General features: G+C 45.0%; 1 protein-coding gene across 3 annotated transcripts in view; it reads left to right on the top strand.

Annotated features, from left to right (window-relative positions):
• Positions 1-23,727, top strand: part of LY86 (lymphocyte antigen 86) — an 88,744-nt gene extending 65,017 nt beyond the window's left edge. Inside the window, exons 4-5 of one of the 3 annotated variants that reach the window (XM_023742907.1) lie at positions 7,767-7,819; positions 23,625-23,727. In XM_023742907.1, the coding sequence (XP_023598675.1) occupies positions 7,767-7,819; positions 23,625-23,684 (113 nt within the window). In that variant the 3' untranslated portion in view covers positions 23,685-23,727. Of the gene's footprint in view, positions 1-7,766; positions 7,820-8,952; positions 9,037-12,645; positions 14,322-23,624 lie in introns of those variants that run through there. The other 2 variants (XM_004388945.2, XM_023742908.1) reach the window with 2 other exon arrangements.
• Positions 23,728-24,840: the final 1,113 nt, after the last annotated feature.

The raw sequence follows: 24,840 nt of genomic DNA, 5'->3' as shown, positions 1-24,840 counted from the left end.
AAGAACACCAAAGACACAAGGAAAGTATTAGCCCAAGAGACAGAAAGGGCCACATAAACCAGAGACTTCATCAGCCTGAGACCAGAAGAACTAGATGGTGTCTGGCTACCACCAATGACCACCCTGATAGGGAACACAACAGAGAGTCCCGGATGGAGCAGGAGAAAGGTGGGGTGCAGAACTCAAATTCTAGTAAGATCAGACTTAATGGTCTGACTGAGACTGGAGGAACCCGGTAAAGTATGGCCCCTGGAGTCTCTATCAGCCCAGAACTAAAACAATTTCTGAGGCCAACTCTTCAGACAGGGATTGTACTGGAGTGTGGGACATAAAGTGATACTCGTGAGGAGTGTGCCTCTTAGCTCAAGTAGATACAAGAGACTAAACGGGCAGCTTTTGTCATGAGGTGAGATGGGAAGGCAGAGAGGGTCAGGAGCTGGTTGAATGGACATGGGAAATCAGGGGTGGAAAGGAGGAGTGTGCTGTCACAGTATTGGGAGAGCAATTTTAGTCACATAACAATGTATGTATAAATTTTTGTATGGAAAAAAATAAAATACACCAAGCACAAAAAAAAAATGAATTTTTGGAGAGAAAATTGAACTTGTTCTAATTACTAACCTCCCAGCAGCAATGAAAATAATACTCTCAATAAAAGGACCATATGACATACCAAGGGATCCCGAAGTTTTCATAATCCAGTTCATTAGAGCTCACTTGAGTCACCGAATAGTGCAAATGGCAAAGTGCTCAGCTACTAACCAAAAGGTTAGAGGTTCAAATCCAGGCCTAGGAAAAGAGACCCGGGGATCTATTTCCAAAAAATCAGGCAGTGAAAAACTCTGTGGAGCACAGTTCTACTCTGGCACACATGATGTTGCCATGAATCAGAGCTGACTCCATGGCAACTGGTTTGGTGGTTTTTCGGTGCTTTTTTTTTTTTTTTTTTTTGGGCAGGGTGGTGAGGTGGTTCTTTATTTTGAGTTATGCCACATTGGCCCACTCTTCAATGACAGTCAAACTGTATCCAATTGAATGAGGAAAACAAGCTGACAGGCTCACTATGGTCCTCTCCCTCCTTGCTCCCACCTCTCCTTTCTAGAATGCACAGGCTTCCTCAGAGCCACCCCATCCCCATCCTGTCCACTCCCTTCTGAGCAAGGCTGTGGTCTCCTTCTCCTCCCTCTCTCACTCCCCGTCTTCTCCCAAAGCATGAGACTCAGCGCATCCACAGGGAGCATCCAGGGACTTCATTCTCCCTACTGGTCTTTGGCACTAAAGCCATGGAGCAGGCTCCAGAGGGTTCAGATTCTGTTTCTAAGCTGGGTGGCTCTGTCCTCAGAAACAGGTCCAAACGTATTGGCAGCCAGAAAAAGAGAAAATCCAGGTTTCCAGGACCAGCACTGACCCAAGATGTACCTTTGTACAAATTAGAAAAAGGTATGCTTTCTGCAGGAGACATTCATTCATAGTTGTGCTCTGCCCTCCCCAAGCAAAGCTGGAGAAAAGGACTTGCTGTGGGTAGTTTACTGGGGACATAATGAGTCCCTGGGTGGTGGAAATGGTTAACACATTCAGCTACTAATCAAAAGGTTGGAGATTCGAGTCCGAGAGACACCTCAGAAGAAAGGCCTGGTGATCTACTTTTGAAAATCCTATGTGACTCAGTTTTCCTCTGACACACATGGGGTCACTGTGAGTCAGAACAGACTCAAAGGCAACTAAAAAAAAAAAAAAACTCTTTGCTGTTGAGTCGATTCCAACTCATAGCGGCCCTATAGGATAGAGTAGAATTGCCCCGTATGGTTTCCAAGGAGCGGTCGGTGGATTTGAACTGTCAACTTTTCGGTTAGCAGCCGAGCTCTTAACCACTAGGGCTCCCGAAGGCAACTGGTAATGCCAGCAAATAGGAGGGAGGAAGGAGCAAGAGTGACTCAGGCAGGAGGCAAGGTCAGTGAGTGACGTCTCAGGGAGCTGGTTACCACTGAGGGGCCTAGCGCAGGATCCCTCCAGGACCTCAGGGAAGAATTGCTCTTTGAAGGTCAGAAGGCTGGGCATCCACCCACTGACTCAGTCCTCCTGGTTGAGGGCTTCCTCCAGGGGCAACTTCCCAGAACTCCCTGGATACCTGCAGGGGATGAGCAAGCCTCAGTGGCTGCAGAGAAAGTTTTGGAGCAGCAGAGTGTGGAGGGATGCCAGCAGTGGTGATGGACGAGGTCAGAGCTGTAGTGACTTCATGCTGGGATCAGGGGAGTGGTGCAGGACACCAGAGGGGGACCAGGCAGCCCCAGGGCATTGGGCCTGGCCAGGAAAGCGAGCTGGACTTCTCTCCCGTCACACGCTTGTACATGGAGGGATTCAGGGGATTCTGAGACCTACAGCCACACTCGCTATACCTCAAGTCCTCTGGAGCCCTCCCTCAGGAACAACGCCAAGAACTGCAGAAGTTTTAGAGCACAGCAGACAAAATGCCAGAAGATGGAAGAATTGCCAAGTTAGGATACACTGGAAAAAATAGAAAATAAAACAAAAATTAGGCCTGGCCTAGCCTGGGTCTCCCTACCCACACGGCCCAAAATTCATAGAAACCTTGAGACATCAGAGCCCCTGAGGACTCCATCCACACCCACTTTCATCCCCCTGCCTGTACACTTTTCTAAGTGCCCACCCCCAGACAGGCTCATTATTATTTTATACATCAGAAGTCCTGATAACAGCTGAGTTCCCCCACCAGCCACCAGCTCCAGGTCTCGTGAGAATGGGGGTGGAGGTGGGGGAGGTGTAGTACCATTAGCCAGCCTTGAGTCTCATAAGGAATTACCCAGAGGCAGGGAGAGGAGCAAAAACTATATTTGGAACTCACTAAAAGGAAGAAAAGGACCGCTAGTGGTGCAATGGTTAAGCGCTCGACTGCTAACCAGAGGTTCAATTCCACCAGTGGCTCTTCGGAGGAAAAGACCTGGCTATCCGCTCCTGTAAAGATTCCAGCCTAGGAAACCTATGGAGCAGTTCTACCCTGTCCTACGGGGTCAGTGTGAGTCGGAATAGACTCCACGGCAGCCAGCAACAACAAAATGAAGGAAGGTACTCCCTCCCTCTCCCTCTGGAGACCTGATGTTCTGGGTCTGCCTCAAATACTCTCCCACCTCTCCCATTTCCCAGGCCTCCTGTCTGTCCTCAAGCACCAGCCCCCACCTCGCTGCTGCAGGAGCCTTCCCCCCACTTTTTACTAACTTGGTACCTGCTTCCTCACCAGAGGGCAAGGTCAGAGCTTGTCCTCTCTGCTCAACACTGACCCCCCGCCCACCACCTGGCCTGGCACAGAGGAAAGGGGCCCAGAAAAGGCAGAGTAAATGAATAAATGGTCAATTTTTTTTTTAAAGTTTTTCTTCTGAATATATTTGATTGTACCTGTTTCTGATAAATTGTAACTTCAGATGTTTTTACACCGTCAAGAACCCTGTTGTTTTGTTAGTTGCCATCAAGTGGGCTCTGACTCATAGTGACCCCATGTGCAACAGAAGGAAACATTCCTGGTCCTGTGCCATCTTCATGATCCTTGCTATATCGGAGTTCATTGTTGTGGTTATTGTGTAGCACCTTCTAACCTAAAGGGCTCATCTTCCTGTATAGGACAATATTCTGTTGTGATCCATAGGTATTTTAATTGACTAATTTTTGGAAGTAGATAGCCAGGCCTTTCTTCCTAGTCTATCTTAGTCTGCAAGCTCTGCTTAAACCTGTCCACTCTGGTGACCCTGCTGGTATTTGAAATACTGGTGATATAGCTTCCAGCATCACAGCAACACACAAGCCACCACAGTATAACAAACTGACAGACGGGTACTGGTGACATTTTTGTGATAAATTTGGGAGATTGAAGGGAATTCTGCTAAGATACAGGCAAGGACTACAGAAGAGCGAGAACTCCACCTAACAGGACTCATTCAACAAGCACTGGCATGCCAGCATCTGCGCCGGTTATTGAGAACAAAACCATGTAAGCAACACACGGTCCCTAGTCTCACCTCAGTCTAATCCTAACCCCTCTGAGACCTCTTATTTCAACAATTTAAAGTCAACGTCCTCTCTAAAAAGACATGACGGGCCTCCACACGAAGATCTGGGTCAAAACTGCCGATTTACCAGAAACAACTTCATGTGTCAGAGGCAGGGAGGTGAATTTCTTTCTTCCAGCACACACTAAACACTGAAGGGGAGGAAGAAGTGCGTGAAAATATAGCAGGGCTCTTTTTATAGTCCTGGAGTGTGAGAATGTTAATTAAAGGACTCTCAGAACCAGAGAGCATCCGAGAAAAGAAGGAGCGAGAATTTGATTTTAGGTGTTGTTTCATCAGGGTGAAAAAAAAAAAGAAAAGCCACTTTCTGGGTTACTTGAAGCAATGGGCCTCAAAAAGAGCTCCCATTGAACTGTAAAGTGTAAGAGACCTATTTAATGAAAATCCCTCACCCCAGTAAAGAACCTGTTAACAGTGAGGAGGACAAATTAGCAAATCTTAGAGCATTAAATGAGCATACCAAAATGTTGGATAACCAATGGTGTTCTTCAAAGTGCTGTACTCATCCATTTTTTAAAACAGAAGTTATATATATATTTTCTTTTTTTTTTTTTAAAGGCACTGATAGAACTTAGCAGTTGTACACACTGGCTCAGCAAACAGGTTGCAAAACTAGACTGGTCTCTCTGTGTACCTCAGCATCCACCAAGCTGTGTTTACTATGTTACTCTTCTGCATATCCTGGTGAATAATAATTGAACTAATAGCTACTGTTTCTACCCCTACTAGGGACTCCTGCTCAGTTCCTTGACCTCCTTACTTCCAACAACCATATCTATCATTCCACCTCTACCATCCTCTCCCATGTCAACCCTGGATGTTTTCATCACTGGTGACTGCACCATTTCTGAAATTTCAGTGTCATCAAATCCTTCCAGCTTACCTATTCTAGGACCTTCCTTGCAATAATTCTTCATTGCAGTAATGGAGACTCCATTCAACCAACCCCGACACTGTTTTAACTACTAATTGCCCGCTTCTGCCTTCATTTTCTTTCTTACCCTCCTTAGATTCGATGGTCTATTATTGTAATCTTTCCATTGTCTATGTCCCCAAAGCTTTGTTTTTCTCTCTTTATCATTTTTATCCAGCAAAACTCCAGCACAATCATCTACCCTTTCTATTCCTGCATCAGAGCTATTGAATTGTGCTAAGAAAATCTACATCTAGGCTGACTGGAATGCCTTTAAATTCATGACCTAACCTAAAAAAAAAAAAAGGAAGGAAAGAAAACTTAAAAAAATAAAAATAAAAACTCAATACTGATCAACAATCCTACTGTCTCTCTAGTAAATTTCTTCCCCAGTCTCCATGATGACTGTTGTATACCTTCACCTTGCTCCTCAACCCACCACAAGCCCTCAGTCTCCACCTTTCTTTCCCTCTCTGCCCAGCACCTAGCCTCATGCTTCGCTGAGAAAACAGAAGCAATCAGACAGCAGCTTTGCCATTGGTACAGCAGACTTGTCATTGGTCCATCAGCCAATCCACAAACCTACCTCCACCTGAACTGTTCTGCTCGTTTTCTCTCCTGTACCTATGAGAGCAATGGCTGTGCTCCTCTCAAAGGCAGATCCCTCCCCTCCCACCCTCTTAGTTACTTCATTACTTCAATTATCCTCTCCCTTTTTCATCTTCAATTTCTCTATACAAAATCATTCCCTTCAAAAGGCAAATATTTTCCATCTTAAATAAACAAATCATTCTTAAAACCCTATACTCCTCCAGTTATTATTCGTTTTTTCTGGTTCCTTCTACAGCAAAACTTTTTTTTACTTCTTCACCCTCAACTCACTCCATTCAGGTATTCATCCCCCCTCTCCAATGCTCTTGTCAAAATGTCCTCCATATTGCCAATCCACCACACGTTTCCATCCTCCTCCTACTCAAACTCTCAACAGCATGCAACACAGTTGACCATCCCCTTCTATGTGAGAAACACACCTCCCCTGGCATCCGTGATCCCACTCTCTGATCACTCTTCACTCCATGGGTCATTCCTGCTTAACCTCCTTTGCTGGCATCTCCTCCTCTACCCAACCTATGAATAGTGGAGGGCTTCAGGAGTGGTCCTGGTCCTCTCCCCTTCTCCATCGAGTCTACTTCCCTGGGTGATCTCATGCAGTCCCAGGGCTTTACCACCGTCTACATGGTAATGACCCCAGAAGTCACAGCTCCTCCCTGACCTCTCCCCCCTAATTCCAGATTTGTATATCTAAATGCTTTGAGGAAACCCTGGTGGCGTAGTGGTTAGGAGTTCGGTTGCTAACCACAAGGTCAGCAGTTCGAATCCACCAGGCGCTCCTTGGAAACCCTATAGGGCAGTTCTACTTTGTCCTATAGGGTCGCGATGAGTTGGAATCAACTCGATGGCAACGGGTTTGGTTGTTGTTGTTGTTTTTAATAAGCATTCCCCCAAAATAGAGCTCTTTAATCACCACCCACCCACCCATACATACACACACAAATACTTCTTCCTCCTAGGCTTCCCCATCCCAGTAAATGGCACCCTATCTATCCAGATGCTCAAGCCAAAACATTCTTCTCACTCTCCATAAATAACTCATCAGTAAGTCCTATCTCCCAAAAAAGTCATGACTCCATTCATTTTTCTCCATCTCCCACACTTCGCCAATCCATCACTCACCTCCACTACTGCAGCTGCTCCACTGCTGGCCTCTCCACTCCATTCTCCACGCAGCAGAATGGTTGCTTTAAAATGTACCCTAGGTATTTTCACTTGACATTTTAACACCTTTTCCAGTGCCTTTGGAAAATGAAATCCAAACTCCTCACCATGTCCTCAAGGTCGTAAAATATCTGCCTTCCCTCAATCTTTCCAATCTCATCTCAACTTGGTCTCTTATTCACCGTGCTTTGGCAAAGTGACCTCCCTCTGTTCCTACAACTTGGAAAACTTTCCCAGAGTGGGCTTTGCCCTTAGTCTCTTTCCCTGACATGCCCTTCTCCTAGCTCTTTAAATGGTCTACTCATTGTCCTTCTTTAGAGCGTAGCTCAAACATCACTCTTTGGAGATGCCTTTCCTGACCATCTTATCAAACATGGTGTCTTCCAGTTGGTAATGTTAGCGAATATTCATTGAGTGCTTTTCAGGCGTTGTTACTCGTGCTTTATATGGTTAACTCTTTTAATTCCTCACAACACTGTGAGATAGACACTATTGTTGTCATTATCATACCCAACTTACAAAAGGAGAAATTGAGGCCCCTTTGAATAACAACTATCCAAAGTCTCATAGCTATAGGAGGTGATCTCAGGATTTAACCCTGGGCAGCCTGGCTCCAGCCTGGAACCTGAACCATCACACCATCCTGCCTCTCTCACATTACCTGCGTGTCTCCTTCTAGCACTCTGCAATCTATATTTTCTTGTTTAATTAAGTATTGTCAGTTTTCCCATTAGAATATATGCAATGTGTGGGCAGAGGCCTTTTTTTTTTTTTCCTCTGTGGACCCCCAGTGCCTGCCACACGGTAGGTGCTCAACAAATATTTGTTGAATGAATGAATGGTAGATTGGAGTCAGGCAATGAAAATATTTATGTAAATGACTACTATTATTTAGTATGAACCATCATTAGACAGTGACCACAGATAATATGAGTAAATCAGTTCTTTTTTTTTTTTAAATGATTGAATAAAGTTATCTATGTTTTATATTTTTTCAGAACAACTTTACTATGTCGGCCCTGTCAATAATCCTGGACTTCTAGTTCCTGAGGTAAGGTTTTGTTGTTTTGTTTTGTTCTTTAATTGTTATATTGATGGGTTTCTTGAAGAATGAAAAAGAGAAGGAGGAGAAGGAGGAGGCGTGAGAGGGAAGAGGAGAAGGAGAAAGGAATTAAGTAATTTAAAACATTTTTATAGACTTTCACTAAGAAAACCCTTTCTTAATGAAGCTGTTACTTCCGGTATAGCACCTAGCACATAGTGGGCACTTTAAAATGTTTGACACCCCGGTTCTGTCATTTTGGTATTTAACATTTGATGTCCCATTGGACCGTTGGGGGATCTTTGGGGTTCACTGAGAGGAAGGCCAGGCTTCTTTTCTAGCAGGATGGTGGTGTCCTCAGGAACCCCACGTGGCTGGAGCTGCTGGGGAGTGTCAGAGAGCGCCACATGGTGCTTGAGCAATGCTTCGGAAAGGCTGGCAGTGCAGTGAAAGGCAGATACACAAACCACAGTGGCGTAAATGTCTTCCCAGTTACAATTCCTGCACTATCTATGGGCACCCACCGAGCCAATCAAATGCCCATGTCCTGAGCATTCGCTGGTGAGGCTCACAGCTAAGAGAATTTCCACCAATTCCTCTTTGTTCAAAATAATGTGACTTTATTAAATGGCTGAATTCAAGTCGCAATGAAGTTTCATATGACACTCCTGAGAGAATTTTAGGGAACAACATTAAAAGAATCACAAAAATGTAGCAGTTAAATTTTTTGCTTTGTTTTCGGTTTCACCCTTTTTGTCCTCCAAAACCTGTGTCTAACTCTAGAAAGGCGTCTCCTTCTCCATAAACAATCTCTTTAACTTAATTTCTATGCTCTTGTATGTCTTCTTTCTGCCCCAGCCTCTGGGTTCCTATGTTTAGAGCGTCACCTCTCTAGATTGCTTCAAATCCTCACTAGACTGGGACTTTCCAGCCTTGCCCTCTGGGATTCTTCTCCAGAGTTGTCCTCTCTGGCTTCTCAGCACATGAAAATTTTACAAGAAAGGAAAACTCAGAATCCCTTCACTTCTAAAGTATAGGACGTGGGCCAAAGTTCTCCCAAATAGTTTTTGTTTTTTCATTAAATCTTTGTGATTTGAGTTCTTTCTCTTTCCCCATTTTCCTTCTGACTCCTCCCTCCCCAGCCACCCCCACACCCATTGGTGTTGTTTGTTACCATCCAGTCCAGCTCATGGTAACCTCATGTACAACGGGACAAAACATTGCCTGATCCTGCACCATCTTCACGACCGTTGGTATGTGTGAGTCCATTGTGGTTATTGCGTAGTGCCTTCCAACCTGGGGGGCTCATCTTCTAGCACTATATTGGACAATATTTTCTAGTGATCCATAGGGTTTTCTTTGGCTAATTTGCAGAAGTAGATCACCAGGCCTTTCTTCCTAGTCTGAAAGCTCTGCTGAAAACTGTCCACCATGGGTGACCCTACTGGTATTTGAAATAACTGGTGGCATAGCTTCCAGCATCACAGAAACCCACAAGCCACCATAGTCTGACAAACTGACAGACAGGTGATGCCCCCTCCTCACTGTAGATTGACTTAAAATGTGCGAACAATTGATTTTCATTTTGCATGAATGGCTTAAAAAAAAAACAATTATTAGCAATTGCCATGAAATAGAGCAGAAAATAACTTCTTAAAGTCATAGAATCCTTTTGAAAGAAAATTGACCAGAAATGAGAAAAACCTTTATTGCGATCACCTAAGATTTTGGGGGGAAGTGCAGTACTAGCGGTTTTTTAACCAATAACAATGCCCAAAGAGGTATTGCCCAGAGCGAGGGCAGAGAAAGTGGCATAATTCCCTGACTCAGAGTCTGTGTAGTTGAAGCATCTACAGGGCTTTTATGTCTGGTTCTCCCACTTCATCCCCTCCTGAGGCCTCGGCCAGGGAAGCAGAAACCTGCCAAGTGCTGACCTGCCCCCAGCCTGCTGACCTTGGACAGACCTGATGGGGAACACAACCCAGCTGGAACAGACCACGTGTGCAGCGAGGCAGCTGGAGGCCTTGATCCCAGCGTGGGCACCCCATGTTGGCGGCACGCCAGCCACATCAGCCCAGGCCTCCATGGCCGCCAGCCAGCCAGCACACAGAGATTTGGCTTTCCTAGTACGGGACAGAGACACTGCCAAGTCTTCGGGTTTAAGAGGTCTCCCGCATGTCCCCTCCTCCAACCAAATCCTCGGAGCTGGGCTCTGGGCTAATGGCGGCTGCTGCCTGGCCGCCAACATTTCCACTCAGCACTCAGTCTTCAGTCCCTAGGGGTCCTCTTCTCTTTAACAAGCCCAGTCCCCTGGCCTAGAATGAAAATCCTGCCTGGAGTCCTGCATCTTTCTACGGCTGCTGTTCTCTGAGTTAGAATTTAGAGATCCTTTGGGCTCCCAACGCACATGGACAACATCTTGTAGGTTGTTGAACCACGTAATTACCAAGAATGCAAATACCAATCCCTGGCTTGCAAGCTCCCTGCTCTGCTCACCCACAGAAAGACGGCTGCTGTCATTGCCCCTACTCTGCCCCTCCTGTCCTGCCAGCGTGTGCCTCCAGCTGCCTACAGACTGGCCCAGCTGCCTAAATACTCTTGCCTCTTAAACCAGGATACGTATACCTCCTAATCCACAATCTATGCCCTCCTTCCTTCAAATGCTACATCTTTTCCTGAGCTTATAAACCAATGAAGAAAAACTCATTTGGTTTTCAATAAATGTGTAGGGCATGTACTTAAATGCACATGAAGAGTTAAAAGAAAGTTAGTTTATTATTCTTGTTATTAAACATAGAATCCAGTACAACTTTGAGGTGACGTTATCCATAATTAATTCTCTAACTTTCACACTGATTTGGTTAAATTCCTAACACATCTGATGAAATTATAGCTGCTCAGTATCCAGCAATGAGACTCATGGGAGCCTATAGATTTACAGAATCTTCAAGTTGAATGATGCCTTAGGGTTCTTCTAATCAATCTTCACACCCAAGACAGCCTCCAGAGGATCTGGAATAATATAACTTGCAGTGTTGAGGAGTCCACACTCCCAAAGCTCTGCTAATTGCTAGAAAGTTGTTCTTTCCTAACAAAAGCTCTCTCAGGCAACTGCCATTTTGGTCTTATTTATCCCTGCCCTCTGGCTTCATACAAAATAAACCCATTTCCTCTTTTGTGTGACAAGCGGTTCAAAGATTTGCCAGGAATTCCTTGTGCTTCCCCCACCCTTCTACCCCTCCTCCCTCCCACCACCCACAGAGTCTTTTCACCCCCAGATCAGGGAGTCAGCAAACACATACACCTACTGCGTGGCCTGTAGGGTGGGTTACCCTGGGCTTTGGCAGTGAACACAACAGACTCAGCTCAATGCTTGGTGGCTTTCTGCAGCTTCTTATACTCCATGGTTATCAGACTGCTGCTTCTCCGTGATTCAGTCCTAGCTACAAACATAGCAAGGACTACTTGTTACCAGAAAGGAGCCCTGAAAGGCTGCAGTACCTTTCCTGACAGAGCATCTGGGTTTCGTGCCACTGAATTTTCCTCCTCCAGTGGTCTTCTTTGTCTCAGCAAATGATGTGTTATCCTCACAGTTACTCAGGCCAAAGTCTTTGGAGTCACCGTTACCCCCTCTGTTTCTCCACTCACACTGATTTCCTCAGCAATGATATTCAGTCTTCTTTCAAAATCTATCCAGAATCTGACCACTTGTCACCACCCCCTCCCACCTCGGTTGTAGCCATAGCCTCCTCCCTGGTCTTGCTGCTCCCACCCTCCCCCCATGTCTCTTTAACACAGCAGCCTTAGGGCCCCATTAACATGTGGGTCACAGCAGGTCACACCTCTGACAAACTCTCTAAGAACCATATCCCTTCAGAGCAGAGGCCAGAGATCCCCCGTGGCCCGCGAGCCTGGCTCCCTTCACATCTCTGCTCTCGTCTCCTCTCGCTCCTCAGAGGGTAAGCTTCCTTACTATTCCTCAAAGGGGGCAGTTTCCTCTGCTGGGACGCTGTCCCCCACTCCCATACCTCCTTAAGGTCTTTGTCCAAATGCCACCTTCTCGGGAGGGCCTGCCTTGACCTCCCTACTTAAAATTGCCAACCAGCACTAGCTCTGCCCCACTACCCACTATACCTAGCACTTCCTGTCCGTCCCTCCCTGCTTGATATTCTCCATAGCAATTATCATCGTCTACACACCATGATACTGGATTATAGTGTGTGGTTGTCTGCCTTTCCCAACTAGACTGCAAGCTCCACAGGGCAGGGGTTGTTTGCCTTGTTCTGTTTTCTCCCCAGAGTCTATAACAGTGCCTAACACACAGAAAACCACCAGTTGACTCCAACTCATGGCCACTCCATGTGTGTCAGAGTAGAATTGTGCTCCATAGGGTTTTCAATGGCTGATTTTTTTGGAAGCAGATTGCCAGGCCTTTCTTCTGAGGCTCCTCCAGGTGGACTTAAACCATCAACCTTTTGGTTAGTAGCCAAATGTGCTAACCATTTTCACCCCCCAAGGAGTCCTGTGCATAAACCAAACAACCAAACCAGGTGCCTTAGAGTCAGTTCCAACTCTAGCAACCCCATGTGTGTCAGAGTAGAACTGTGCTCCATAGAATTTTCAAAGCTATGACCTTTTGGAAACAGATCACCAGGGCTTTCTTCCGAGGCACGTCTAGGTGGGTTCAAACCTTCAACCTTTTGCTTAGTAGTCAAACTCTTAACTATTTGCATCAACCAGGGACTCCTGTACATAGAAGGTGCTCAATAAACATTTATTCAGTGGTTGACTGTCTAGTGGTCACGTGCCTAATGCTTCCCCTCTGTCTCTGGCAGGGAGAATACCAGGTCTTGCTGGAACTATATGATGAAAACCGCTCCACCGTGGCCTGTGCCAATGCCACTGTCATTTGCTCCTAATGGTGTCCCACAGCTCGACAACACTCGATCTTGTGGAAACTCCAAGCTCCTCAAACTGAACCTACTATGTAAGAAGAATGACAGAGAGAGGCTGTACAAAGACTATTTACCAAAGAGCTTCAGCTAATCCAAGCCCCGAAACCCACCCGCCCCAGACTCCACAGATGTACTTAAGCCCCAGAAATTATCAGTGTCTAAGGAGCCTCATGTTGGTCTCTAAGCAGTGGCAAGGATCAATCTTCCTTCTCTAACTGGTCACCTCACAGCACTCACCTGCTTTTCAGCTCCTCAGGAGCCCTGCTCCACAGTCACCAGGAATAAAGAAAGCCGGCCCATAACTGCTGATTGTGGGTTGTTCAAAGAATCTCAATGCTGTATTCCAAGTGTAATTTCCTGCGGATGCAAGTGCCTGGTGCTGGCACAACACAAGCAGTCCTGAGAGATTCTAGAAGATGATGGCCAAGCAAAAATGAGTGGTCTGGGAAGATGGGTCATTCCTTCTCCAGGCAGTGATGAAACCTCACGAATAGTGTACTAGGGTATTGTGCATGTGTGCGTGTCTGTGTGTGTGTGTGTGTGTGCATGTATGTATGCGTGTGTGTGGAGAAAGAGAGAGATTTAAGGAATTGATTTCCTGCAGTTGTACGGGTGGCAACTCTGAAATCCATAGGGCAAACAGAGGGCTTGAAACTCCAGCAGGATTTCTATATTACATTCTTGAGGCAGAATTCCTTCTCTTGCAAAACTCAACTTTTGCTCTTAAGGCCTACAAATGATTGGATCAGGCTCACCCACATCAGTAAGGGTAACTTCCTTTACTTAGAGGTAACTGATGGTAAATGTCAATCACATCAACAAAATACCTTCATAGCAACATCTGACTAGTGATTGACCAAACCCCGGGCAGCACAGCCGAGCCAAATGGACACATAAAATCAGCCGTCACAGAGAGTAGCATCATAATCTCACTTGAAATGAAACCTCAAGACCAAGAACTCACTTCCCGTTCATCCCCGAGGGCGTGACTACGTCTGACCTCAACGCACGACAGCTCTCACTCATTCTTTCATTAAGTGAAACACTTTGCACGCTCAGGCACCAGGCATGTGCTCAGTTCCTGGGACACAGTGTGTGCAAACCAGAGTCCCTGCCCTTATGGAGCTTACAGTCCCCTGAAATATTCAAAAACTGCATGGCCCCCAGTGGGGACATTCCCATAGAGCTATGCTATCTTCTGAGCCCTCTGGCCTGTCCTGTGGCCAGAAACCATTCCAGCAGCCCTACCCCCTTCTTCACCGTCACTTCTCTCCCAGGCTGGGCAGAATCACTCGGTAGGCACTGCAGCCCCTCTGCCCTCCTCTGCCCTCCTCCTACTGCTCCTTCCAGTATCTCTGGACCCAGAGTCTGCCCTTCTGTTCCTGCTAGGGGCTGGAGTCAGGTGAGTGGATTGACTTTATCATTTGTAGATCTTTTATATCCATAAACATACAGCTTTATTTGAGTCAAAAAAGGGAAAAAATCCCTACTTTAAAAAATGTCAATTGCTATTAACTGCTGTGACTACTTCGAACAACCAAAATAAGTAAATAAAGAAAGAAAGAAAAACAAACCCATTGCCATCGACTTGATTCTGACTCGTGGTGACCCAGTGTATGCGGAGTAGAACTGCTCCATAGGGTTTTCAAGGCTGTGATCTTTCAGAAGGAGATTGCCAGGCTTTTATTCTGAGGTGTCTCTGGGTGGGTTTGAACTGCCAACTTTTTGGTTAGTATTTGAGCACTTAACCGTTTGCAGCACCCAGGGACTCGCTGACTGTTCTGAATAGCAGGCCATAAAATATCTTGTGAATCAAAATGTCAAAACCAGCATCTGAGAGTTTCTGGGATATGGGGAGACAAAATTATAGCAATGTCCTCACCCAGGCCCATCATGCTGGATTTAAAATATGTGCTGTGGCTAGAGCAGACTCCAGAGGAACCCTGGAACAGACATGGGGTGAAGACACAGCTACGTACACAAACAGCAGACGGGACAACTGACCCTTCACCACCGCTCTAGCTGGAGGTGCTCACCTGGCTCCCTCAGCAGTAAACACCTCTGCGTCTAGTAAAGGCCCTGGCTAGACTCTGTGTGAGTCCCTGGGTGGCGCAAACGGTTAACGTTCGGTTGCCAACCAAAAGGTTGGAAGTTCGAGTCTGCCCAGAGGTGCCTCCAAAGAAAGGCTGGGCAATCTACTTCCAAAAAATCAGCCATTGAAAACTCTATGGAACTCAGTTCTACTTTGACACACATGAGTTCACCACAAGTCAGAGTCAACTTGATGGCATCTTGTTTAGACTCTGTGTCCACAACATGTTCTGTCAGCTTGGGACAACTGTCACAGCCTTCCAAGGGCATGTGCAGAGAACACGGAATTAAGCTCACTTATTATTTTTCTAAAACCCAGCTGTTCTCTTCCCCAGCCCTTCTCCCCATTTTAAAACTGATTGGAAGTGTGTGTGTATGTGTGTGTGAGAGAGAGAGACAGAGACAGAGTGAGAAAGAATGAAACAGAGAAAGAAAGAAACAAAGTATCAGATGCAACAGGTTTGGGTTAAGCATGATTTCCATATATGGAATTACCCTAGCCATGGCTGAGTACACATGAGTACACAACAGTTTCTCTAGAGGCAGGATCTAAGAGGCAAAGAAGATGTTCTTCTGCCCCCAGAATATGTTATTCGTGTTGTTCAGTTTCGCTATCAGATTCACTCTTGCAAGTTGAGAAAGTGTGTCGGTGTTCAGCAATAAAATACAAACAGCCCTGGTAGGAGGACAGTCAAAATCACTGTTACTATTTAACACTCTGGCAGAGCACAGTAACCAAGATCAATTTTAACTGCCACCCCAGAAATAAGGGGGCTTTTAAGGGGGAAGTGGTCACCCTAAGCCGAGCTTTCTAAGGCCAGCGGTCTGTGGGTGTGCTTGGTGGGGGTGGGGGTGACAGAGTACACTAACAATCTCCCAAAGAACCTAAATTCTCATCTTCTCATCCACAGAGATTCTACTGTTTCAGAATCACCATTAAGTAATCTTAACATTTCTCTATAAACCTACCTGGGGAAAAAAAAAACAACAACCAGTTTGGTTAAAGACTATGCTATCCCTCCGGAAACAAAGAACTCTGGAAGTCAGCCAGCTTCATTCTTTCTGGAGCCCAAAGGCCCTACATTTTCAGGGACATTTCAGTCCCTTTGTATATGATTTTTTTTAAAAAAATATCTTTGAGGGAAATTCCAGTACCCAAGGGAAGCTTTGTTAGGTGAGGTCCCGAGGGAATGCTGAGGCTTTGGAACAGTATAATCACATCACTTAGAATGTTCTTGGCTACAAGTAACAGAGAACTCAACTCAAGCTGACTTAAACACACAGGGACTCTGTCGCTGCCAGGACTGCTAAGCCCTGAGGAGCCCAGGCTTCTACCTTGGTCTGGTGCAGAGGGTCATGCTGTCGTCAGCCCTTCCGATTCTCTGCAGTACTTTCACCTCGGCCCCCCTGAATATTGTCTTCACCCTCGGACAGTTTTTCAGCCCTCCTAGGCCTCACATCTACACTATCCAAAGCACAAAGGACAAGAGAACACCTTTATCCCCAAATCCTGCCATTCATTCTGATTGGACTGACTCGAGTCACATGCCTCCTCTCAACCAATCACTTTGGCCCTACACTGATTGGCTTAGCTCCACGTGTGGTTTAGGAGTTAGTCTCACAGGAAGCAAGCGTATCCTTAAGAGGAAACTGGGCAGTTGTAGAGGGGCAAAGGGAATAACAGGAAGGAGATGCTGGGAGTCGAGAGCACGCAGTCTAGAATTAGACAGGTCAGCGTTTGAGTTCTAACTCCCCCTTAGCTGTTAACTGGGTGTATTCGTCTTTTAGGGCCGGTTTGATAAATTACCACAAGCTGGGTGGCTTAAAGCAACAGAAGTTTATTCTGTCACACTTCTGGAGGCTAGAAATCCAAAATCAAGTTGCTGGCAGGGCCGTGCTCGCCCTGAAGGCTCTGAGGGGGATCTGTTCCATGCCTCTGTCCTAGCTTTTGGTGGTTGTCAGCAGTACTTGGAGTTCCTTGGCTTACAGCTTCGTCACTCCAATGTCACCTCTATCGCCACAGCCTTCTCCCCGTCTGTCTCAGTGCTAAAAATTCACTCTACTTATAAGGACACCACTCAGATTAGGGCCCACCCTACTGCAGCATGACCTCATCTTAACTTGATTATATCTGCAAAGGTCCGTGGTGCAGTGGTTAAGCACTCCGCTGCTAACTGAAAGATCGGCGGTTTGAACCCACCAGCCTTTCCACGGGAAAAAGATGTGGCAGTTTGCTTCCAAAAAGATTAAAAAAAAAAAAAAAAAAAAGTGACTGTCGGGTCCCAACTCATAGCTCTGATGCAGTAGTTAAGAGCTTGGCTGCTAATCAAAAGGTCAGCAGTTCAAATCCACCAGCTACTCCTTGGAAACTCTATGGGGGCAGTCCTATAGGGTCACTATGAGTCAGATTCGACTTGACAGCAATGGATTTGGTTTGGTTTCTGGTTTATTCAACCCAGTAAATTCTATAAGCCTCAGTGTCCTCATCTGTAAATGCAGACTATGAAAATACTGACTTTACAGAGATACCGTGAGAATCAAATGAGGAAATGCATGTAATGTGTTAAAACTGTGCCCAGCATGTAACCCAATAAAAATCAGTGATTACTGTGTTAGGGTGGGTGTTCTGCAGAGCTAAAGCCAGGTTTCCTAATTTACTGCTTCCATCCCTCCTACTTCATTGCAGTAAAAGAATGTAGGCCTCCCACATAGCAGACAATCCTAGACACCTGACCCTCACCCACAAGCCCATGCTTCCTTTCCAGTGCTGAAAGGGTTCTTGGGACCTTGATTTCTTGTCGGTTTGACTGGTTTTATTAGATCTGGGATGGGGGCATGTTTAATGAGCTATAAGCTGGGACCATGAACACTGAAGAGAATTTAATAGACACATTCAGGTACCAGTTTCTCCAAGATAGAAACATTACATAACCAGGCCAAGAGGGCCTATGAAAGAGAATGTGTGTATTTTTTTAATTAAACTTGTTGCCTACAAAAAAAAAAAAAAAAGACACATATCCAAGATGTGAAGAACTAAATGTAACATCTGCAAAGTTAACAATTACCTCTGCCTTTAGAAAAAGTAACCCAAAATAGCTAGTGAGAGAATTGACAGGGCCGCATCCTGGCTCCACCAGGCTTGTTAAGAGGGGGAGCTTGTCATCACAGCTGGTCAATTTCAGGTTTGAATCTGGCTACCTTTTTCTCAGTCAACAAAAGAATTTCTTCTGATTTCCCAGTCATTTTATCTGGCAACCACAGTCCCATAGGAATTGGAAGAGATCTATCTGATCCCTAGCTTGAAAATAACTTCTGGTCCTGTTCATCATTCCTATGAAAATTTAGAACTGAACCCTTCAGCTGCCTTCAAATGTACCAGCCTGACCTTTTTTTCCTGCTCTCTCACCCATCTTTCTCTTAAAATGTAGTGACACAGCCAGATTCTTCCCTCCAATATCTAGATCTCCTCACTCCTGAGGAAAAGAGTGCATGCATCCATGTTATTGCAGCTGAAAATAATGATTGCTTCTTCCAGCTTATACTTTTATGGATTCTCTGAAACCCAGCCAAGAATGGGAAGAAATAAAACATCACAGCAATCTGGGCCTTTACGATTGTATCGTAGCTTTTTGTCCACTCAGAAGTGGCGGAAGAGAATTTGAGAAGGGACCAGAGAATGTATTGAAGTGATCAGAGGGAGGCAACGAGGTTTCCACAGGAGGATAGACTAAAAAGATTAAGACATGTGAGTATGAAAGGCAACACCTGAGAAGGCAGAGAAATATATTTAAAAAGCTAATGTTTATTTGAGCATTTTCAATGTGCCACGCATTGTGCTAAGTCCTTTATCTGCATCTCAGTACTTAATAACAACCTAAAAAAGAAACAAAAAAACAAAACCCATTGCCATTGAGTCGATTCCAACTCACAGTGACCCTCTGGGACAGAGCAGAACGGCCCCATATGGTTTCCAAGGAGTGCCCAGTGGAATTGAACTGCTGACCTTTTGGTTAGCAGCTGTAGCGCTTAACCACTGGGCCACTAGGGCTCCAACAACCTCGTTGTTAGGTGCCATCAAGTCAGTTCCGACTCATAGCAACCCTATGTACAACAGAATGAAACACTGCCTGGTCCTGCGCCATCAGTAATATAATGGCCTCATGTTATAGGAGAGGAGGCTGGGGTTTGGATGGTTTGGGTAGTGGGCCCAAGGTTAGTGAACACTAACACAGCAAGTCAGTGAGCTGGGACTCCAACCTCTCTAACTGCACACCCATGCTCTAACTAGATGCTGCCTTGGCAGTTTGGTTAGAGATCATGTAATAAGGAGTACTTTATGTTTTTAGTTGTAGGCTTGCAGAATTTATTAACTCAAGCAGCAAACAGGCTAAAAATAAAGGTAGGCTATAAAGGGTTTAGGGGAAGTGGTAATTCAGTGGTAAAATTCTTGCCTTCCACATGGGAGACCTGGATTCAATTCCTGGCCAATGCACCTCATGGGCAGCCACCAACCATCTGTCCATGAAGGCTTGCATGTTGCTGTGATGCTGAATAGGTTTCAGCAGAGCTTCTAGACTAAGACAGACTAGGAAGAAAGGCCTGGCAATCTACTTCTGAAAATTGTTCTTGTTGTGCGCCATCAAGTGGATTTCAAATCATAGCAACCCATGTGACAGAGTGGAACTACCCCACAGGGTTTTCTTGGCTATAATCTTTACAGAAGCCGATTGCCAGGTTTTTCTCCCAAGAGGCCGCTTAGTGGGTTCAAACTGCCAATCCAGGATGTTGCCCTGACAGTTCTCTCCCTAGCTATTTTGGGTTACTTCTTCTGAAGGCAGACGTTAACTTTGCAGATATTATATTTAGGTCTTCACATTTTAGATGTGTGTCTTTTTTTATTTTTCTTTTTTGCAGGGAGTAAGTTTAATTAAAAAAATACACACATTCTCTTTCATAGGCGCTCTTGACCTGGTTATAACCTTTCTGTCTGGGGGAGAAGCTGGTACCTGAATGTGTCCCTTAAATTCTCTTCAGAGGTCATGCTACTAACTGGAAAACTGGAGGTTTGAGTCCACCTAGAGGCACCTCGGAAGAAAGACCTGATGATCTACTTCCACAAACTCAGACACTGAAAAGTCTGTGGAGCACAGTTCTCCTCTGACACACATGGGGTCATCATGAGTCAGAGCTGACTCGATGGCAACTGGTTAGAGAAGAAGAAATTCCAAACTAATGGCAATTTATAAAATATTAGACATTTAAGTATATGACAAGAATAAAATTTGTGGAGAACATTGTCCTAGCATCACAGATAATATTTATAGCTAACATTTATTAGTCAATCAGAGTTTTATTATGTCCCTGCCTCTCTGGGCTCCACAACATCCAGACATAGTTTCAACTTCACAGAGCAAAGATTAAGATTAGCAGGTTAACTGGAACCAGTGATTTAGGAGATTACATGGGAAGACGCATCAGAGTTGGCCATGGAGTCAGGCTCTCTCTATGTGGCATGGACTCTGTGGGCAGCTCCGACATGTGCAGTTGACTTTGTTCCAAAGAAACAGATGCTTTGTCATGCAGCACCCAAACGCCATGTTGGAGACTACTGCTAGCAAGTATGGCGCCTTTTTGTGAATTAGAAAAAGGTGCCCCTTGGGTGAAGCCAAAGTCAGTGACACATGACTTGCCAAGCAGATAGCACCTTTGTAGAGAGAAAAGGGGCACCCTTCCTCTGGGAGGACATATGCTGGAATTTTGTCCTCCACCTATCCCCTTGGCCAGGAGTTCTCGTGCAGTCCACAACCTACACAACTTTATCCAGGGGCTCTGGCCAAGCTTTGGAAACTTCTCCAACCACATCATGTGTGTTGCATAAAGGAAACCACCTGCTTCAAGAAGATATGCTTCCCCACCTGATGATGATGGCCCCTCATCTCATCACCCACCCTGCTGAGCCCCACTCACCACTACCAACCACCCCCTAAAATTAATAGGGTGGCACCATCATTAAAAATTTTTCTGGAGACAAAGCTGCTAAGGGGAGCAGACACATCAGCTTCCTCAATTTTGCTTACTCCCTGCCATTCTTCATATCTACTAGGAAGTGGCTTGGTCCATTGTAACAAAAAGTCATTAACTTTCTTGCTCTGTGACAGCCTTGTTCTTATCCAAAAGACTACTACTTCCTCACTTAACCCCTTTGCTGGTCAGTTTTGGAGAATCACTTCCTCCAAGAAGCTGTCCTTTTCTGCTGCCCAGGGTTAAGACTTCTCTTTGGGACCCCATAGCACCCTCCACTCGCCTCGACCACGGCACTGACGACATTCTTCTTGTGCTTGCCTGTTTCTGCGTTTGTCTCCCCAACTTGGACATAAACAACCTGAGAGCACAGACTCAGTCTTATTCACCCCGAGTGAATCTCCAGCTCTTAGCTTAAAATATTTGTTGAATTAATGGCATGAGGAAGAAAAATAACATTGATTGCATGCCAGTGGTCTAGCCAGCATTGCTACATGGATAATTTTACTTACTCTTCATTGCAATTCCATGAAGCAGGTAGTATAATTCCCATTATTTATACTATTTGGAAACTGAGGCTCAAAGAGAGACCACAGGGCAGCCATTGGGGAAGCCAGGCTTAGTCCCATTTCTGTCCAACAATGAGAGCCAAATCATCAAGGTGGAAATGAGCATAGATGTGGAGTACAGGTAGACCTCTGTTCACACCCTGCCTCTACCACTGTGGGTCACGTTACCTGCATTCCATCACCTGTTAAGTAAGGACAAAACCAGAATCTATGTCTTTGTGTCATTGGAGATGTAACGTAAGCAAAAACAATTACCAAACAATGTCTCACACAGAGAGTGACAAAAATCCGTTAGTAGCATATCATGGTACCAGCCTAACGCAGTCTTTCTAAGAAGCACCCATAGGGACAGGACCAGAATTCAGTTAGAAATAGGGTACACATCCCAATTTATCTCTGTGGAGGATGGGCCTTTTCTTGCAAAGCCCACCTGTTGTTTTGTTTAGGAAGAAACCATCTGTTTCCTTTTCATCACACCTCTTCTTCAGTAGCTCTCTGCTCAGACATAATATTCTGGTCAAAACAGGGATATCCTGGAGCAGCTGCCCAGTCCATACATTTCCTCTGTCGTAGCATCCCATTGCCATGAGTTCTCTCCATCTCTTCCTTCCTTATCTTTGTCCCTATCATCAGGAAAGCTCTTTCACACAGACAGGTAATAATGAGGCCACTTTAATGCAGCCACAAATCATAGAAACCCTGTAGAGGGGCTTTCTGTCAAAGGATGCCCTAGGTAGGAGAAGAACTGACTATTGAATCCTTGAAAGTCTCCAAGAAAGGAAAATCCATAATTCTGTGAAGATGTCTTTCAGTAACTAGCAACCCTACAGTCTGAAGATTCCCCACACCTGACCCAAGCCCCTTTTTCTTTTTTCCTGTTGCTTAAGTTTTTCTAAACTTGAGAGCATGGTGCTATTGAAAGACAGATCAGGGTTGAGTCTCCACTCCGTCGTTTTCTGTCTGTGTGACCTTAGGTGAGCTACTTAATTTTTGTATGCCTCAGCTTCTCATTTGTAAAATGGTGTAACGGTTTCTGCCTCACGGGTCGTTGTGTGGGATATGCAACATGTTGGCTTTTGTAGGCACCCAGTAAATACACCTTGTCCTCACTTATTCACTACCTTATTACCTGATATTTCATATTTACAATAGTAAAAAATCTGCTATCCGACTATTTTGCACATTAGTGACACATGTGTGACAATAAGAAACGCTGAGGAGCAAGGCAAGAGGAACTCTGGCTGTGTGGTTACGGTTATGTGTCAGCCTGGCTGGGCCATGATTCTCAGTGGTTTAAACCCATACCTGTTGCTGTTGAGTTGACTCTGATTCATAGAAACCCGATAGGACAGAGTAGAACTGCCCATAGGTTTCCAAGGAGTGGCTGGTGGATTCAAACTGCCAGCCTTTTGGTTAGCAGCCTAACACTTAACCACTGCACCACCAGGGCCCCCTCAGTGGTTTGGCAGTTATATAATGTTGTAATCTGGCATTATATAATGATGTAGTCATCCTCCATTTTATGATCTGATGTGGTCACCCTCTGTTTTCGCATAATGCTGATTTCACATAACAACCTGGTCTTTGGAAACTAACCATGTTGATAAGTGAGGAGAGGGTGTATTATTTCCTTTCCCCTTCCCTTCTTCCTTTAAGTCAGTTTTAACTGCTTACATTAAAACAAGTACATATTATTATATGGAACATTAGAATAATTTTAAGTACAGGCAAGAAGAAAATGTGGTCTTTAAATTCACTAATGAACTTATATATGAAGAAATAGAAAGGAGTTCATTCTGAATCTATTTTCTTTAGTGGGCAAAGAGAAGAAAATGTGTCCCCGAGTATTTAATATTTAGCATACACATCCCAATAATCTAACATTATTACAAATCACTCAAAGTTTTATAAGTCTATATTCAGAATTCTTTGATCCTAAAATTTTGGCCAACCTTAACACTATAATAAAAACTTGTTCAAAGACATTCTTTAAATTTTTCTCAAAATGCTTTGTTCTTTGTAAGGTTAATGATACCTTCAACTGAGGCTGGAAACAGTTACAGACGCTCTTAGTGAGATAGGAAACTATCTCTTATTGGAGAAACACAGAGAGTGGAGGTCATGGCCCTCTTGTGCCTCATTTTACTGAATTGGTTTCTCTCTCTGTCTCTTTCTCAGTTTTCTGAGGAAAAGAGAGAAATGAAGCAGGAGGCTGTGCATGCAAAGCAAGCCAACTAATTTGTCCAAATACCCGAGAAAGAGTGAAAAAACACCACGAAGATCACACTCCACTGAGAATCTGTGGCCTTGAGCACTTTGACCCTGAACTTACCAGAACTGGTTTCTTCAGTCCCAAATGCTTACTATGGACCTACTTTTAAGGGTACTGTGTTAGGTACTTTCTCATAAATTAGGTAATTTAAAATTCACAACTACCGTGTGAAGTAATACTACCTCCATCTTAAAGATTTTTTTGTTGTTATTGTTTGTTTGTTTTAAATGAGATTCAAAGAAGTTAAGTAGATTGCCCATTTACCATGATGGAGACTAATATCTGTCAGAGTAATATAGGTGGAGCTGTTCTTAACAGAACCATGTTTCTGATAAAGCGTGGATACCAAGCATATTCATGTAAGGGCTGTTGACCAAGCTCTGGAAGTGATGTGAATCAAGGCCATTGTAATGGTTAAGGATGTGCATCAGCTTGGCTGGGCCATGATTCTCAGTGTTTATATGTGATCACTCCCATGATGGAATCTGCTCTGAGTAGCCAATCAGTTGAAAGGGAGTTTCCTTGGGGGGTGTGGCCTACATCTAAAATAAGCAGATGTTCTGGCTTTTTCACTCGCTCTGGATCCTGTGGCTTCCTCCTGTTCATCCGACCTCCAGTTGAGACTTGAGCTACCAGCTTATCTGCCGATCTTGGGACTGGTCAATCTTCACAGTCTGTGAGCAGGAGCTCTGCTCTCCAACCTGCCGATCTTGGGTTCACCAGCCCCTGCAGCTACGTGAATCAGAAGAAGCCTTGCGGTCTTGCCTGCCAATCTTGAATTCATCAATCTTCACAGCCTGTGAGCAAGAGCCTTGCTCTCCGACCTGCTGATCTTGGGTTTGCCAGCCCCTGCAGCTACGTGAATTGAGAGAAGCCTCCATCCTGATCCACAGACTTGGGACGTTCCAGCCTCTACAATCGTGTGAGCCGTTTCCTTGATATAAATTTCTCTCTATATATATTTATACGCTTTACTTGTTTTGCGTCTCTAGAGAACCCAGCCTAAGACAGCCGTGCTGACTTGTATGTTTGGGGCAGTGTGGTGCCCAGGCACTGGCCTGGTTTGCCCTTCCTCCCTCTTTGGCTCACATAGAGCAACCAGGCCACTTACACATCTCCAGG

This window comes from Trichechus manatus, unplaced genomic scaffold (assembly GCF_000243295.1).
Source record: "Trichechus manatus latirostris isolate Lorelei unplaced genomic scaffold, TriManLat1.0 scaffold00223, whole genome shotgun sequence".
Classification (NCBI taxonomy): domain Eukaryota; kingdom Metazoa; phylum Chordata; class Mammalia; order Sirenia; family Trichechidae; genus Trichechus; species Trichechus manatus.
This window is presented reverse-complemented; position numbering and strand designations above follow the sequence as displayed.